This window comes from Simochromis diagramma, unplaced genomic scaffold (assembly GCF_900408965.1).
Source record: "Simochromis diagramma unplaced genomic scaffold, fSimDia1.1 OVJJ01000313.1, whole genome shotgun sequence".
NCBI lineage: Eukaryota > Metazoa > Chordata > Actinopteri > Cichliformes > Cichlidae > Simochromis > Simochromis diagramma.
Window position 1 is genome coordinate 1,078,864 of NW_024387372.1, and position 18,904 is coordinate 1,097,767.

The window sequence follows — 18,904 nt, forward strand, 5'->3', positions numbered from 1 at the left end:
GACTTCTGCTAAATGGGTCAAACTGGGCAGAAAGTCTACAAACACACAACATCCTTATAGAATATGATGTAACACTATAGATCAACTTAGCTCAGAATATATAAAGCATATAAACAGTCACAGCAATATGATGCAACAAACACAGCAGCTACTGATCCAAAATACTCAAAGCTTCATAGAACTGAAACCAACATTTATTTTTAGCTCCATTCTGCTGCTGATACAGACTTTAGGTTTCTGAACATTAAACTTGTTGCTGCCTTTCATAGTGTGTGTCGCGCTGACCTAGTAGGTGTGGCTGCACAAGAGGGCGTCAACTTCCCAAGCACCACAACAGACAGACTAGTTGTTTACAGAGACCAAACAAGTGGACTTCTAGTTTGTGGTGGCAGAATCCAGACCTTGAAAAAAGACCGCAAAGCCGTTCCCCTTCTACCATTCCAAGCCTGGTTATCCACCCTCCTTGCCAGAGAAGCACACAGCGAGGGACATGACGGAGTGGCAGGAACCTTACTGCGGATGAGAATGAAGGCTTGGGTTGTCAGAGGAAGAATTATTGCCCAAAAGGTCATTGACCAGTGCATCATCTGCAAGAAGGCAAAGGCAAGAACCTGTAAGCAAGTAATGGGAGACTTACCTGAAGAGAGGTCAAATCCTGCTGCACCATTCGAATTCACATCTGTCGACCTGTTTGGACCCTATCATGTGAGGGATGATGTCAAGAGAAGAGTGACCATGAAAGTTTGGGGAGTTGTGTTTTGCTGTATGGCAAGCCGAGCCATTCATGTCGAACTAGCGAGCACACTATCAACAGAGAGCTTCCTGCTTGCCTACCAGAGGTTCACTTCTGTCCGAGGCCATCCCCGAAAAATCTGGTCAGATCCTGGCACAAACTTTGTCGGCGCCAAACCTGTATTAGAAGAAATGTATGCTTACCTGAGACAACAAAACAAGGAGTCGCTTGAAGAATACTCTGCCAAAAATGAGACCACCTGGGCATGGAAGATTATTCCCGCTGACTCACCTCACCGAAATGGGGCCGCCGAAGCTGCTGTCAGAGTTACCGAGAGAGCCCTTCATACTCTTGGCAATACAGAGGCTCTTACCTTCAGCGAGTTTCTGACAGCACTCCAGCTAGCTGCCAACCTTGCAAATGAGAGACCCATTGATGCCAGAATTCAGAGCCGAGAAGATCGCATTGACTACATCACGCCGAATAATCTGTTGCTTGGTCGAGCCACGCAAAGTGGGGACTTCAAGACTATCGACTTCACAAATTATCCTTTCAAAAGGCTGAAGGAAATACAAACCATGGTCAACAACTTCTGGAGGTCCTGGAGCCAACTCGCTGGACCAAACCTGTTCATCCGCAGTAAGTGGCATACTGCAGAGAGAAACATCGCTGTTGGAGACATAGTTTGGCTCTGCGACCAAAATGCCCTTCGAGGGCAATTCAGACTCGCAAAAGTCATCAGCGTGAATCCCGATTCCAAAGGGATCGTTCGAGATGTGCATGTGAGGGTCTCTCCAAGTTCCAGCATTGCAATCAAGAGTCCAAAATCTGCTACCACAAGTCCTGAGCTGGGCACCATTTTACATCGGGACATCCTGACATACTGAGAGGACAGCAAACGAAGCACAATCCACTTTCCACTGTGAGGAAGACTTTGAGCTAGACGGGCTATCGGTAAGCTCTTGGACTCGTATTTGCTGCTTATATGTTTGGGATCTATGGAAGCTCAATTGTGGAAACGGATTTATGCTTTGGGAAATAGTTACTGCATTTAAGTTTAAAAAATTATATTGATATTAAAATGAATGTTTAAGTTTGAGTAAATTGTTTATGTAGATAGTGTTTCCCACATATTTATGTTAATTGATACTAAAAATAGTTACCCCAAATCCTTGGTAAATCTTAAAACTAGTGTAAATATGTTTGGTTTGATTTAAGGAAAAATAATTCTTTGTAAAAGAAAATCCTTGGTTAAAGTCTTTATTAAAATATTTGCAAACTCTAAAATGTATACTTTAAAAATGTAATTGTTATAAAAAGTGTAAAAATGCAAGGTAGACACATTTTGTGTATTTAAGAAACAGTTTATTTCATCTTCGTTGTTTGAAATTACTCAGCTCTGTGATTAAAAACCAATCAATGTAAAACTAACTTAAACTGGGTTAAATGATAGTTTAGACAAAAGTATTTAGCTTTAGCTATGTTAAGTGGCTTTACTGAAGTGTATATATTTTTATTTCATTTGTCTTCTGTATAATGCATTTAATTTATCTGAATGATTAATGAAATGTTCTTTATTTTTTGTGTTGAAAGGTTTTTCACCTATCTATCCGTCTACCTACCTATCAGCTATCTAATTAGCTGGTCAAAATAAATTTGAGTGAAATTCAAAGTCTGGTCTTTTTCAAGTGTGGGCACCTCACAGACAGAGAACACTTGACAGTGTGTAACTTGAAGGCCCTGAGTACTCTGAGTACTTTCTCCCACACTGAAAACACTGGGATGATCACATTATTTGAACATTACCTAATAAGACTGATTCAGCACAGACAGTTATGTTAAACTTTCCTAGCAGTCCTTCACAAACAGGGAACAGTCTGTCTATTCTCTCCATCTGTCAGCTGCTGCTGGCTCTTCCTCCTCCTCTTCCTCACACACTGCTGAGTTTGTCCTGGTGGATCACCAGGGGTGCAAAGCCTCACAGATGATGTGCAGCAGTGGGTCCCTCAGTCTGTCCTCACTCTGGACACTTGCAGTCATCACACATGGAAATCAAATGTGTGATAAGCTGCAGGAAACACAAGTGTAACTTATAAACACATGTTCATACTTTTATTCCACAATCAGAGAGAAAGAAACAGAGAGAGAGTGCAGGACAGACAGACAGGTGACAGTCTCAGGTGTACACACTGCTACAAACAGGAGGATTTAGTGTTTGTGTTATTACGAGTGTAAACAAGAAGAGTTCCAGATGGTGCAGTGGACACATGTGTGACTGCTGTGATTAAAGCATCTTTCTTTCAGCTTAACGAGTGAACCGTCAGCTCGTTCAAACACACGTTAAAGTCCGTTTGGCTCGACACCACCGAACAGAGGCAGCAATATAACATAGCTCACATTAACAGTGCAGTGAATCCTGCTTGTGCCGTGATGTTCAGGACTGCAAACCGAGCAGCATCACTGACTTTCAGCCTGTTGTGTTTGTGGATATATGACTGACTTTAATTATCCACAAAATCATCAGATTCTCTGTCAGATTAAGGTCGACTATCTAACGGCATATAAAGTAAAAGCTTTAAAACAAAGTAAATGCTGAAAGTACAAACACCGCTAATGTCACATAACTTTGCCGGCATGTGGCCAACAGCAATGTTTTAATGTTCCTCATTATTAAACATTTGCACATAAATAAGTGACATAATATTCAGAACTTACTTTTGAAAGTTTACTCTTTGGCCGCTCCACTTCTTTGAAGTGTCTCCCAGTCCCAGTGCACTTGTTAGCATGTTTTGGTTCGTGCAACTGGTCCGTCCGGTTATTGTCTCCCCAGAAACATTTCCATTGTGTTGTGTGTGCTTTTGCAGCGTTTTTCTTTTTGCAGCGTTTTTCTTTTTGCAGCATTTTTCTTTTTGCAAGTGTTTTCTGAAGTTGCAGTCCGTTTGGCCTCTCAGGGCCACCGAACATTAAAGCTTGAATCAAATCTGGATCTTAAATCTGCCTAATTTGTCATTAGAATAGTGAGTGAACAGGTCTCACCCGGTCATGTGACTTCGAGTCAGTTGTCTAATTACTTTGAGCCTCTGAAAATGTATAAAAACTGTTGTCATGGCAGTCTGACCTCTGCTACACGTCGTGAAATAAAGCTGAAATCTTGCACTTCATTTTCTGATGGACCTGACTGTAAATACACACATGTTATATTAGAGCTGTGGGTATGTGATGGCTGGGTAACATCTACCAGACATCACAGTGCAGAGACTTGTACATCACACTACATTTATAGCTCTCTGTCTTTAAATATAGGATTGAACTTACAGGGTAATAAAGAATTGGTTTTGGTTTAGAATCATTTATTTATACAGTCACATTATACTGTAAAACGAGTGCGCACATGTTAGCTTACACTGCTATTTGTATGATTTCATCTTTCTTTGTTTCCTGAGTTACCAGTGATAGTGACAGCTGCTCCCAGTCCATTGGTTGATGAGCCAAGAGTTGGGGGTGGAGGGGGTGGAGCAAGCCCTGCAAATTGGGTCATACCACTACTTTGGATCATGGGTGTGTGTGTGTGTGTGTGTGTCCTACCCCTCTTTGTAGGATCATCAGCACTATGTCTCCTTTCAGAAGGTCAGTGTGTGTTGTTGTCAGAGTTCTGTTACTCCTCGTTTATGGGCTCATGATTTACACGTGAGTTTGTTTTGTTGGGTTAAATAAAAACCTTTTTTCCTTTACTGCTCGCCCATCACAGGGTAGCAGAACATTAACTGCCAGTATGACGATCTTCCAGGCAAAACAGCACTGAGAGCATGTTGTGAGCATTTACATATGTCTGTGACTCAGTTGGCACAGTGCAGTACACTAGAGTGCTCTTTGCCTCACTGTGTGTTGTGAGTGTAGATTACTGTGTCCTGGTTGTCCCTGGGGACAAGTGGAGGATACTAACAGCAGCCAAACTGCAGTTTGCCACAGGAGAGAACATCATGTCAGCCTGCCCTTCTTTCTCAGTGGTTTCAACAGAGGTGATGCAAGACACTGAGGATTTACAGAGAAAAGGATGACCAGCACGCCCTGACCCTCCATCAGCCAGAGCTTTCCAACTGGAACCTGAACATGAATACATCAGTATTCACATACTGTATTTGTGATCAAACTAAAGAGATTACTAGAAGTGGACGAGCGGCATGTCGAATGAATAACCTGCTAGTTACAGAGCTTTTTCAATGTTTTGTCTCGGATATGTTTAAAGGAAAGTTCCAAAGGATGGAGGATAGTCCGTTCCCACGGCCCTCGTGATGAGAGGAATTTAGCATCAGAGGTGTGAAGGATGAGGTATAAAACGTGTTTTTTTAAGAGTGAAGCGAGGGGTTTAAAAGGATTGGCTGTGAAATTTCTGGAGAACAGGAGTGATGTTTCAGAGAAGCAGAAGAAAAAAGGCCGAGTTCTGGATGTACGAGAGTTTAAAATGTACTGGATGATGCACCATGATGAACGGATGGAGGCATGGATCAGAGCCAATCTCACTGCATGTGTATGTGAAGACATTTTCATCACTGATACAATCGTATTATTATGTTGTTAGCTAATACAATAATACAATAAGGATAATATTAGTAATACATTTTATTTAAAAGTGCTATCAGAACACTCAAGGACACTGTACAGAGTAAAGTAGTAAAAGTAGGCATAAAAGCAGGGAATATACACAATAATAAGAAACATAATAGAAAGAACAGATTAAAGTTGGCGGAGTGGAAAGGTTATGTGGAATAAGCTATTTTGAACAGGTGAGTTTTGAGTCTAAACCTAAGAAGAGAAAATTCCAGAGTCGAGGAGCAGAGCAAATGACGGCCCTTTCAGTATAATGTTTGGTGCTTCCAGGGGTCGAACCCAACATGTGAAACAAATAAGTGTTCATATGACATTTTCCAGAATTTAATGAAGATTTTTTTCCTTCATTGTTAAGTTTTACAAAGGTTACGTAACTGAAGTTTGGATAAAGATGGGAAAATCGTTGGTGCAGAGTGTAAAACGCTGCATGAGAGGAAGGTGCAACACGAAGATGCAATTCACCGCTCAAACACTGAAGCTCTTCCCATATGGAAAAGATCTATAAATCTTATAAAGTTTTTATCTGTCTTGTGTGAAACTTGTATGAAAAGCATACAAGAGTGAAAACAGATATAAGATCCCTTGAACAATTGTATAAATGAAACTTGTATGTTTTGGATACTTACTAAAACAATATATGAAAGTAATGAGAAAGTGGCCACTTTCATGAGTAAATCATGTAAGTTTTTACTATTTCTTTTCCATATGGGTTACTTTACTAATTAAAATTGAAATGAAAAATAAACCTGGGAACAAATGATATGTCTCTGACTTTTCTAGCCCTTTAAATCCAGGCCTGTGGCAAAGGAAATACATGGATAAAGAAGTAACAACTGCTGACAGGTAAACCACAGCATGTGACACGAACATCCGTCGTTTCTGCTGACATGTATACAAAGTAAAGTTCTCTATGTGCTCATGAGGACAGAGTCTCACCACAGCTCCTCACCGACACACTTTGATTTCCCTGTTGAGGTCAGTCTGGGCAGGTAGGTGTGGCCAAAAGCAAAACAACTTGAAACTCACTATTTACTGAAACTTTGTGTAATGGCAGCAAATGATAATTTAAATGGTCTTGTTGTAGTTTTTGAAATGCAGAAAAAGTGATGAGGGAAGAAGGATAAAGAAATCCTACAAAAATAACGTGCAACGTGCAGATCTTTCAGTGCTATGAATATTTAAACAGTCCTCGTCTTTTCACTCTCGCTGCCTTTTCTGTGACATCTCCAAAGTGCAGACCTCTGCCCGGTATTTTCCAATCTGTTTTAAAGGGACGTACTACACAAATGAACGTGTCTTATTCATTCAGAACATGGATGACAATGAGTATTATTCATTAGAAGTTGGCAACTAGGAGAATGTCTGGTATCTTGCTCTTTTGCCCTCATTCACTTGCACTGAGTCATTCAGTCCTATTAAGAGAAGGCGATTAAAGGCAGGAAGTGGTGATTCACAGTGACTCAGACAGCCTGTGCTCTCAGTACAATCTGAAAGCAGCCTTGGGGAGACAGTGGCAGAGATATTTGTGGGCTCTCTACCACATTCGAAGGTGCAAATAGGCACTGTGCATCACTGAGAAACAGGAGTGCTGGCAGGCGTCCCGCATGGAGGAGTGTAAGACGACTCCAGGCTGCATAACATAGTGAAAGAACTAACACAAACACAGACTGGAGGATTTTTGCATAGTTGAGGGAGTAAGATGTGAAACAGAGATCAGAGAAGCAGGTGGGAAGGAGCTGCAGTCACAGCAGGCCCACGAAGGAAAAGCTGGCCAAAAGCACACATTAGCACGTTAGCACATTAGCTCGTCCTGTTCTTTCTCGGGTAAAGTACTGAAACCTCAACTCAGCACTGGCTAATTTAGGGGGACTGGGATAATGCTAATGCTGTTGTGTGAACTGATTTCTAAAGGTAAAATGTACACTGCTCAAACATCTAAATGGGACACATTTTAATCAGAGGACAGCATCAAGTCCATGAAACTTTGACACTGATAGTTAAACTGGGATATTGATCTGGTCAGGTAAGTTAATCAGATTCAGCTGCTTTGGTGTTTATGAGATTCACAGCAGGTGCACTAAAGGAGCAACAGCGAGACGACCCCCGAACAGGAATGGTTTTACGGGTGGAGAGCTCCGATGTTTTTCCCTTTTCTCCTCATCTTTTGTGCAGTTGTTTGGGTCATCGTCACTGCTGCGAGCCAGAGGTGGTAATGTACAGATATTCTGTACTTGAGTAGAAGTATAAGGATACTTGTGTGAAAAACTACTCTGGTAAAGCTGAAGGACTGACTCTTTGTTCAAGTCAAAAAGCAAACGGTAGCTCTGCTGAAGAATGTACCCAGCCCAGCACCGTTTGTTGGTCTCTGAGGACTCGTGTTTTCCCAGATTAAAAAAGGCTGAAAGAAGCAGAGCACAGCACATAAACCCCAACAGGCTCCGCAGAGATGCTCTGAAGACATGTGTACTGACTTAGAGAGCAGAGTTGTGTCTGGACAAAGATTTACATACACGTAGCTAACTTCCATCTCATAACTCAGTCACATGAAACGTCTGCTAGACATGATTTTGAGACTAACAGAGCAGAAAATTGGAAACTGCTTCTGTCATCATCAGCAGATTTACATTTGCATCACTGCACACAGTTACAATTCTGTGTACATGCATCAAAGCATTATATGAGTGTTTTCAATGTCCAATCCAAACTTTCAGTTATGGTTGTAGAAACTTATCACCTGACATCAGCTTTCAGTGGTCGTGTTCCCACGTTTGTAGTGACAGCAGCGGATTTGAGATCATCTGGTTTCCCTCAAATGTTTAGCAGAACCCACCACTTAAAAAAGCAACATGTTACATACATATTATTTGCTATTTCTAACACACCTCTAATATACAATCACAAGTAGAAGGGTTAAAAGTTAACAGATGAAGCCCCAGTGGGTCTCTTGCTGTCTGTTTCTTTAGACCAATGATGTCGACACACAGAAACAGCAAAAGAAAAAAGGCTGCATAAAGGAAAGTCCAGCAAAAAACAATAAAAAACAATTTTACTGAATGGAAAATAATGAAAATAAAAACGCAGCCTTAAACAAGACATTTAGAAATGACTACAAAGTGTTAGAAAGCAGTGCTTTTGCTCTGTCTATGAATGTCTTTCTGTCTCTTCGTCTTAACTTAATTAATTAACCCTTTAAAGCCGGTCGGAGCGGGCACGCTCCGTTTTGCGTAACTATTTTTAAATCCCGGAAGCACTGCAACCACATAAGCTAGCACAATAATTTTTCTTGCATATGAAACCGGAGGAGTTGTACTTACATCTTATGCCATCAGCTTGTCCTCGGTCACAGTTTCCTTCCACATAAAGCTTTGCAAAACTGCATAAAAAGCACTTGCAGCAACAAAAACATAATATTCCAGAAACTCGCTTTGCCGATCCGATCAGCTGTTTGTAACACTTCCTTCCTACGTCCATCAGTGCGAACTATCGCATGTCCGCCATGACCTGCCCGAAACCGGAAGTGACGTCATTTTGCGGAAATGTAGTTTTTTTTTACCATCGTGGCCTTATGAGCCTATACTGGTGTTTCTAAAAGTTATGTTTGACTTCATGACTTTCTGTGTCGTTTCTGGGATGCTTAGGACTCATATTGCACTGCTGGAAATATTTTATTTTGATGCATATGCTGTTTTTTTTTTTGCAAATTTGCATTATAATATGTATTTTCGTTTTTCCTGTAGTATATAAAAATTGGTGTATTTCAAAAATAAAACTATGAAGACACTCAAAATAAATTTCCCCCGGTTGGAAACTAGTTTGTGCAACTTTTTTGTATTTACAGTTTTGAGGGATAAGCCTCTTAAATTTCTCTAACTAGAAATATATGTTAAAAAAACAAAAACGATTTTCAATTAACTTTTTGTAGTTTATTGCACTTTTTTGCAATTTATGTAATTACTATGTGTAACACCCCTTTCAACACTTGGGATACAGATTTAAATGGTTACCTGTGTGTTGGGCCAATAGCTGAGGTTCGACTACTGGAGCAGAGTGGATGACTAATGAAACGCTCTGAGAACTTGGTTTGATCAATTTGTATTCACAATTAAAGAATCTTACATACATACAATGAAAACAATAACAGTACATGAAAGGAAAAACTGGGCCCAAGTCACGGAAAATAATAAACAAAACACACACAACCCCGGGGGATTTGACTCAGTCTCTCTCTCTCTCGTGTCAGCCGACACCCTTAAGTGTGAGTCCAGCAATGAGGATTCTCTTTGCAGGATGTGCAAAGGAGGAATGACGTGCAAATCTGTCCTACCACTTAAGTAGAGTTTGTACAGTTCACAGTTCGTCCAAAGAATTTAGTTCTCTTCTTAAAGCAATCATCTCAAGGGTCCTGGAGGGGTGGCTCGCCATCTTTGGACTGGATCATCACTGAACTGTACTCCCAAGAAAAAAACCTGACCTGTATAACACAGTCAGAATAACATTCAAAAATCTATATTTAGTCATTTATACATATATCCTTTCTTATGTTTCGTTCATACATACTAACAAATTTGCATTTTACCTTTCCAGTATACAGAAAGAACGACAGAATATTCCAAAACATAGACAATGATAACTTCTTACCAAAGTAACCAATAAAATGGGCTCTCCTGGAGCTTCAAAATGGCGATGGTGAAGCGTTGTAGCACAACTACAAAGAAACATAACCCCATTTTCTTTAAACTGTATTCACCTCACAATGAACGCAATTAAGGATTGATATAGGAACATATCAACATCTACAGCATACATATGACTTACAATCTTTACATGCATCGTCATAGGAAGCTAACAAACTCTAACATACAGTTTAATCCTCACAATCACACATGTACAGCCACATGGCTAATAGCAATAGCCGCTAGCATGTCATCGTTAGTGGCTTAAACTCACAATATTCTTGTTCACAACAAATTAACTCACCCAGAAGAATCCGAGCAGTAACAAACTCCTTTCTGGTTAACAACAATTTCTAGATAGCTTATTTCCACCGTACAGTCCGACTGGATAAAAACAACCACGCTTTCCACTTGGAAAAAACGGACTTTTCTTCCTCTCCCTCTCTCCTGATATCCGTAGCTGCTATGCAGTGAACGGCAGGAGGCGGTACTTCCCCCTGTATACTTCAAGGACCATCAGGACATTATAGACATCTTCTATTTTATTAATTCTCAACAAAATAATTTAACTTAATAAAACTTAACAGTGAACTCAAAATACTAACATCACTCATAACACACTAAAACCCTTTAGTAACTCTCCAGGGTTACACCCTCCCCCACTGAAGGGTGGCACGTCCCCGTGCACCTTCTCTGCGGCTGTGTTGTTACTGGGTCGACAGGCGGGATGGTGGTTTGATCGTACCATAACGGTTCTGCAGCATCCATTGACCTTATTATAGCAGCACCCAGACCATGAAAAAGTGACTGAACCACCTCTATTAAAGGGTTTCCATGTTCAGCATAATGGAGTCTCTTTGGTCGACTTCGCTGCCTGTTTGAACATCTGACGGCCTCATCTAACCCCTCTGATGGCTCTTTTATGTGGGTTAAATTAGCTATGTCATCAGTTTCAGGAACATCTTGTGTACCTTCAATGTCAAGCAGCTGAGATTCCCCAACAGGTGAAATGAGGGGCACTGAAATCTCACCAATCTTCCCAGAAGATTCACTTTCATCACCTCCAGTTCTTCCTGGCTCTTCAAGGTCAAGAAAGCTGACCTGAGGTGAGCTTGTGGCTGGGGACTCCTCCCCTGCTTCTATGGGAATTTCCACCTCAATTTCATCTGAAACTGCTCCGGGAACAACCACTCTGCTAAGAGGGATCACATTGTCAGTAACGTGCTGCTCTGGTGGAATGTCGGATGAAACGTGGTCAACCTTGGGCATTAGGTTGGAGGCAGCTGGATCCAAAAGTACAATCCTTGAAGGATACACTTCTTCTTCGTCTGACATGACATCATCAAAGCATTCGTTTACATAACCTGGGTTTTGACGGGTTCTTGGCCTTCGCACTGTTGGCGGTACTGGGGTTTCAGGAGCACTTACAGGCAGAAACCCACAGGGCAACAGGAGGTCCCTGTGTAAAGTGCGCAAAGGACCATTTCCAGCCTCAGGACGCACTGTATACACAGGAAGGTCATTAGCATGTGACACAACTACATACACATCTGCCTCCCATTTGTCTGCTAGCTTGTGCTTTCCCCTCAGTCTCACATTTCGAACTAGCACTCGATCCCCTGGTTCAAGGCTAGACCCTGTAACTCTCTGGTCGAACCTAGTTTTGTTACGCTCTGCAGATTTCTTAGCATTTCTGCTTGAAAGCTCATAATTCTCTTTCAGGCGGTTCTTCAGGCCTTGCACATACTGTGAATGAGACAATGGCAGAGGATCAACAGGAAGCCCGAAAGCTAAGTCCACAGGGAGTCTTGGTTGTCTCCCGAACATAAGTTCATAAGGTGCAAACCCTGTGGCTTCATGCTTTGTGCAGTTGTATGCATGCACAAGAGGCTTAACATAGTCCCTCCAACGGGACTTGTCCTTATTATTTAGAGTGCCTAGCATCTGCAGCAGCGTTCTGTTAAAACGTTCCACAGGGTTACCCCTTGGATGGTACGGGGTTGTCCGTGTCTTCCGGATTCCTGCCATTTCACACAGCTCCTTAATGGTACGGGACTCAAAATCGGGGCCCTGATCACTATGGAGTTTTTCAGGAAACCCATAATGTGATATAAAATGTTCCCACAGACACTTAGCCACGGTAGTCGCCTTTTGGTTTGGCGTTGGTATTGCGAGGGCATACTTAGTAAAATGATCCGTTATTACCAATATGTCCTTGGTATTACTTTGATCTGGTTCCACACTCAGAAAGTCCATGCAGACTAATTCCAATGGTCTGGTGGTCACTATTGAAACCATTGGGGCTGCTCTCTCTGGTGGAGTTTTTCTTTTCACACAGCGATCACAAGTCTTAATCTTTTCTTCAACCACTGAGGACATTTTAGGCCAATAAAATCTAGCTCTCACTAGATCAAGGGTGCGTTCAACACCAAGATGGCCCATGTCGTCGTGTAGACTTTCAAGTACCATATCTCTCAGTTCTCTTGGTAAGACAAGTTGATGAGTCACTCCCATCACTCCCTGTCTCTTGCGAAACAAGACTCCATTTTTGAGCTCTAGCCGGTTCCATTCTCTCAGCAAGAGTCCATACTCAGGGAGCTCCTTTCTCACTTGAGGTGGAGGTGTCTCACCACTTTCCAGTTGAGTAATTATTTCCCTGATGCTTGCGTCTGCTTGCTGTTTCTCTGAGATTTCAGCAAATGAGAAAAAGGGGATAACTGGCAGCCCATGACTGTCATTCCCTTGGAAGCAAGGTGGCAGGGCTTCAGGACTGAGTGCTATGGACTCAACCAAAGCAACTGAGTGATCAGAGCATTCAGAACCTTCACCAGCAAAATAGATGTCATGCCGCTCACAGATGGCTTTGATCACCTCTGGTTGAATGACCTCTGAGGTTTCCGTTTCTGATAGGTGGTTGGCAGTGAACTTACAGATCCTTTCCTTCTCTTTCACTGAGATATGATCATCTATGAGTCCACCATGTGGCCTTCGTGATAATGCATCTGCGTCCACATTCTGTTTTCCAGCCCTATACTGCAGCTTGAATGAGTAGGTGGAGAGAGCAGACAGCCATCTATAACTAGTCGCATCAAGCTTGGCAGAGGTTAGAATGTATGTAAGGGGGTTGCTATCGGTGACCACAGTGAAACTAGCCCCATACAGGTAGTCACTAAACTTTTCTGTGACAGCCCACTTAAGGGCTAGGAACTCCAACTTATGTGCTGGATACTTAGCTTCACTTCTAGACAACCCTCTGCTTGCAAATGCTATAGCCTTAAGCTCACCATCTTGCTCTTGGTATAAGGCTGCACCTAACCCAGTCGTACTCGCATCTGTGTGGAGCAGGTAGGGAAGTTTAGGATTAGCAAAACCCAAGACAGGTGCTGAAGTGAGCCTCTCGATTATGGTGTCAAAAGCCTGTTGACAAGAAGCAGTCCAGCGCTCACCAAATGGTTCTTTAGGATTGCGGTACTTGACATTGGCCTTTCTTTCCTTGTTCTTGCAGGTTGGAGGATATCCGGCTGTTAGCTCATTCAGCGGCTTCACAATTCTGGAGAAATCCTGAATAAACCTGCGATAATAACCGCTGAACCCAAGGAAGGACCTCAGTTCTTTTAGGTTAGATGGCTTTGGCCAGGTTTTCAGGGCACTAGTTTTCTCTGGATCAGTCTCAACTCCGTTCTGGGAAACAATATGGCCTAGATATCGGACAGAAGACTGAAAGAACTTACACTTCTCTGGTGAAAGTTTGAGACCATATTCCTTCAGGCGATTCAGAACATGCAGAAGGCGCCTCTCGTGCTCTTCAACTGTGTCTGAAAAAATGATAAGGTCATCAATAAAAACTAACACCTCTTTCAGGTTCAGATCACCCATGCAACGCTCCATGCAGCGCTGGAAGGTGCTGGGGGCATTTGTGACTCCTTGCGGCATTCTATTAAATTCATAAAATCCCAAGGGACACACGAACGCGGTCTTCTCCTTATCGGCCTCCTCCATTTCAATTTGGTAATAGCCGGATTTCAAGTCTAAAACCGAAAACCACTTTGAGCCTGTGAGAGCTGAAAAAGCCTCTTCAAGATTGGGAAGGGCATAGGCATCCTTGATTGTCTGCGAGTTCAATTTGCGGTAATCGATGCAGAGACGGATGGAGTCATCACGCTTCCGGACCACCACAATAGGGGACGCAAAAGGAGACTCAGATTCGCGAATCACGCCTGCATCCAACAGCTCCCTTAAATGTTTTCTCACGGCGTCAACATCCTGTGGGTGTATTGGCCGGGCTCTCTGCTTAAAAGGAGTCTGGTCGTGAAGTCTGATGTGATGCTTGACCTGACCTACATGACCAAAGTCGAGGTCATGGTGAGCAAACACTTCTGGCATTGACTTCAATGTTTGTGTTACTCTTTCCTTCCAGTCAGCTGACAAAGGAGAATCTCCAAAGTCAAACTGTAAATCTGGACTAGAATTGTTCTTGTCTTTGACAGAGTCAGGTACATTTGTGTCAGACTTATGTGCTACTATTTGTTGAACAGCACTGAGTTCAGCGATCACTGTTTTTGGTGTGATTGTTACATCATGGGCGGTTTCATTTTTGACTATCACTGCCAATGTGCTCGCCCTTTTCTTAGGCAATGTGATTAAACAATTCGCTACCAGTAGGCCACCAGGCAAGGAGGGTGTTGTTGGTTGCTCTACCAAGGCCCACTTTTCATTAAAGGAGCTCCCAACAAGGGCTACCCCTTCTAAAGCAACAGTCCGTCCAGCAGGAATCGTCTCCGATTTCCCCCCAGACAGTTTTACTTGGCCCAGCTTGCCATTTGGTTGCTGTCTGTGCCTAAGCTCCAAGGCTTTGAGGACTGCTCGGTAGCCATACTGGACAGGTAGGCCAAATTCATTCATGCGAGTAGCAACACTTGAGTACAACACATCTAGTGTATTGGTGCCAATGAGAATTTGCTCTTGGGCATTTTCTCTCATGTTTGGAACCACAAGGGCCAAAGTAGAAATCTCAATCTTCTCTCCTACAAACTCTTTAGGAAAAGTGATATCTATTTCCACATAGCCAAAATATGGAACTTGCTGTCCATTAGCTCCTTCAACCTCCAACAAATCATCTAATGATTTAATTTCTTGGTCCCTCAGGTTGCTTTCATAGAAGGACAATGGGATCGTTGTAACTTGAGATCCAGAGTCTAAAAGACAGTTTACTTTTTTCTCTGCAACACACACTTCAGCAGTGCATTTGCTTCCAACTAACCTCTGTGGCAGCCCACATGGCTGACATTTTGGCTGTCTTTTGCCTTTTTGCTTGGAGGTAGAGGGACTAGTGTTAGACTGAACTCCTGTCTGTCCCACAACAGGAGTTGCTGTCAGTTTAAATGGTGTGGATCCACAGAGCCATTCTGTGTCTCCCACTCCTGCCGTTTTCTTTGAAATTGCTTCCTTTTTGCTGCTACTAGCACGGGGTTAGCCTCATTACTGCATCTCAAGGCTACATGGCCATCCTCTCCACACCGAAAGCAGTACCACGGGCGTGGCCTGGGAGGTGGCTGGTGCTCTGGAACAGGCACTGCCAAGGGCTGCTCAGGAGCAGGATTGGTCTGCACAGTCACCTTTGCATTTGAGTTTGCGTTCTTACCCCTGCTTTTCCTGTGGGGGGTTAACTGAGCCATTTGAGCCTGTAACTCAATAACTTGTTTCTTCAGGAGATTGGTTTCTGCTACAGCCTTAGACTCAGAGCAAACACAGGCAGTTTGCAGTTGAGACCAAACATGCTGTTTGGGTGGGGCTGGCTGTTGTCTGGAAGTACCAAGGTGCTTTTTCATACGTACTGCCTTGTTAGCATGCTTGTCTTCCTCAGTACGCAACAGGAGCAATAATTCAGCAAAACTAGGAGGGTTTTTAATTTTTTGTTCAAGCTGGAGCTCTGCTATTAAAGAGTCATCCCAACAGCCTCTACAAAACTGCTTCAACAACTGCCTATCAAACTCATCAGCAGAGGCCCCTCCTCTCCGTGTAGCGGTGTTAAGCACAACTTGGAGTCTGTGAAGGTAGTTTGATGGTTTCTCACCAGCATTCTGCAGAGTACCCATAAACTTAGCAAACAGCTCATCTCCATCCTCCACAGCACCATAAGCTGAGTCAAGAAGCTGCAAATATGCAGAAGGTAAAGCTTGTGAATCAAGATGCCTAATGAAATCTGAAGCAGGGGGCAACAAGCTGTCAACAATCTTCCTGGAGCGACTTAAATCAGACAATGCTGGGTCTGTTAAAAGAAGTTCCACACTAGAGCGCCAGGTCTCATAATCCATTTCATTATTTGGCCGCGGCAATCGGCCTGAAAAGACTCGAAGGCGTGAGGCAGCATAATGGTGTGGCGGTGCCTCCTCATTTCGCACAATATGCTCCACAACGACCTTTTGTATCTCAGGGGGGTTGAGATCACTGGGGCTTAGATCTGGGCATGTACTCACCGTCACTGGTGGTATTCTCGGATGTTGCTCTTTGGTCAGGTTTTGTATCTCTGGAGCTGAGCGTAGTGCAGCACCCTGAATAGTGGTATCAGGAGCAATTCTAGATTGCATTGCACCTTGCGGTAATGATGCCGAGCTGAAATTAGGTGCCTGACTTCCCTCATGTTGACTCCTGTCCACAGGGGCATTTTCTACTGTGGCTGCAACTGTAGAGCTCAACTTAGTTAGTTCATCTTGCAAAAGAAGCTGAAATGACTTCCCTGTTAACTTAGCAATGTTTTGCAACTCAGACATGTAACTCTCAGTAGCACTATGGCTAACCACAGGTGTATAGACACTAGCAAGCGCACAGACGTGGAAAGTCACATCAGGCCGCGTGGGGCTTTTGTATTTAAATGGCAACAAAGGAGCAAGCGTTTGCAGCGCGGTACCAAAAGTGAACTCAACAATTGCATTGTTATGGAACTCTGAGTTTGGTTCATCTATATGCAGGACACGGTTAATAGAACCATGAGTCTCTAGATAGCTCTGTACTTCATTGTCCACCTCAGTCCAGGTTAACCCTTCAACCATGACAGAGTTAGGGATCTTTACCAGCTCACGTGTCACTACTTCCATGTCACCAATTTGGCAAATTACTGTTATAATGACTGAAGATAAGAATTTTTGCCCAAAAAGAGAAAAAATGAAAACAAAGCGTCAATAGTCTGCCACCTGCTCCTGGCTGGCTCGCCAATTTTCTGTAACACCCCTTTCAACACTTGGGATACAGATTTAAATGGTTACCTGTGTGTTGGGCCAATAGCTGAGGTTCGACTACTGGAGCAGAGTGGATGACTAATGAAACGCTCTGAGAACTTGGTTTGATCAATTTGTATTCACAATTAAAGAATCTTACATACATACAATGAAAACAATAACAGTACATGAAAGGAAAAAATTGGGCCCAAGTCACGGAAAATAATAAACAAAACACACACAACCCCGGGGGATTTGACTCAGTCTCTCTCTCTCTCGTGTCAGCCGACACCCTTAAGTGTGAGTCCAGCAATGAGGATTCTCTTTGCAGGATGTGCAAAGGAGGAATGACGTGCAAATCTGTCCTACCACTTAAGTAGAGTTTGTACAGTTCACAGTTCGTCCAAAGAATTTAGTTCTCTTCTTAAAGCAATCATCTCAAGGGTCCTGGAGGGGTGGCTCGCCATCTTTGGACTGGATCATCACTGAACTGTACTCCCAAGAAAAAAACCTGACCTGTATAACACAGTCAGAATAACATTCAAAAATCTATATTTAGTCATTTATACATATATCCTTTCTTATGTTTCGTTCATACATACTAACAAATTTGCATTTTACCTTTCCAGTATACAGAAAGAACGACAGAATATTCCAAAACATAGACAATGATAACTTCTTACCAAAGTAACCAATAAAATGGGCTCTCCTGGAGCTTCAAAATGGCGATGGTGAAGCGTTGTAGCACAACTACAAAGAAACATAACCCCATTTTCTTTAAACTGTATTCACCTCACAATGAACGCAATTAAGGATTGATATAGGAACATATCAACATCTACAGCATACATATGACTTACAATCTTTACATGCATCGTCATAGGAAGCTAACAAACTCTAACATACAGTTTAATCCTCACAATCACACATGTACAGCCACATGGCTAATAGCAATAGCCGCTAGCATGTCATCGTTAGTGGCTTAAACTCACAATATTCTTGTTCACAACAAATTAACTCACCCAGAAGAATCCGAGCAGTAACAAACTCCTTTCTGGTTAACAACAATTTCTAGATAGCTTATTTCCACCGTACAGTCCGACTGGATAAAAACAACCACGCTTTCCACTTGGAAAAAACGGACTTTTCTTCCTCTCCCTCTCTCCTGATATCCGTAGCTGCTATGCAGTGAACGGCAGGAGGCGGTACTTCCCCCTGTATACTTCAAGGACCATCAGGACATTATAGACATCTTCTATTTTATTAATTCTCAACAAAATAATTTAACTTAATAAAACTTAACAGTGAACTCAAAATACTAACATCACTCATAACACACTAAAACCCCTTAGTAACTCTCCAGGGTTACATATGCACTTAATGCAGACATATTATTAAAATTTGGGCTATAATGGTTGTATTGATGTATAGCAACTTGAAATGCTCCAAAAAATGGCTCCACAGCATGTAAACATATACTATAAGCTCTGGTGGACTTGGTTCTATGGTAGGTCTTAAAGGGTTAAAAACACATACAAAGTCAGTTTTGAACAGGTGGGTTTTCAGATGCTAATAGTCTGGAGGGGGAAGTGCATTCTGGCATAGACAAAAGAGCCGCTGGAGAGGAGTGCACGAAGATCAGACAAATATGGAGGAGCAAGGCTGGGAAGGGCTTT

The 18,904-nt window shown here is 42.5% G+C and overlaps 2 protein-coding genes and 1 long non-coding RNA gene across 7 annotated transcripts in view; 2 read left to right on the plus strand and 1 right to left on the minus strand.

Annotated features, from left to right (window-relative positions):
- The window catches only part of LOC120719346 (glutamate receptor ionotropic, kainate 2), a 330,887-nt gene that overhangs the window by 33,374 nt on the left and 278,609 nt on the right, over nt 1-18,904 (plus strand). The window lies entirely within an intron of this gene.
- Nucleotides 1-18,904, plus strand: part of LOC120719349 — a 42,495-nt gene that overhangs the window by 14,486 nt on the left and 9,105 nt on the right. Inside the window, exon 2 of the long non-coding RNA XR_005692665.1 lies at nt 2,939-2,946. This is a non-coding gene — a long non-coding RNA (uncharacterized LOC120719349). The remainder of the gene's footprint in view (nt 1-2,938; nt 2,947-18,904) is intronic.
- Nucleotides 14,990-18,592, minus strand: LOC120719347 (paraneoplastic antigen Ma3 homolog). Of its 2 annotated transcripts, XM_040008468.1 has the most exons (3): nt 18,251-18,592; nt 17,912-17,978; nt 14,990-17,744 (listed from the first exon to the last, which is right to left on the minus strand). In XM_040008468.1, exon 3 carries the CDS (start codon nt 17,106-17,108, stop codon nt 15,387-15,389), a length of 1,722 nt encoding a protein of 573 aa, XP_039864402.1. In that variant the 5' UTR covers nt 17,109-17,744; nt 17,912-17,978; nt 18,251-18,592; the 3' UTR covers nt 14,990-15,386. The 2 variants fall into 2 exon arrangements, with proteins under 2 accessions (XP_039864402.1, XP_039864404.1); XM_040008470.1 differs by lacking the exon at nt 17,912-17,978.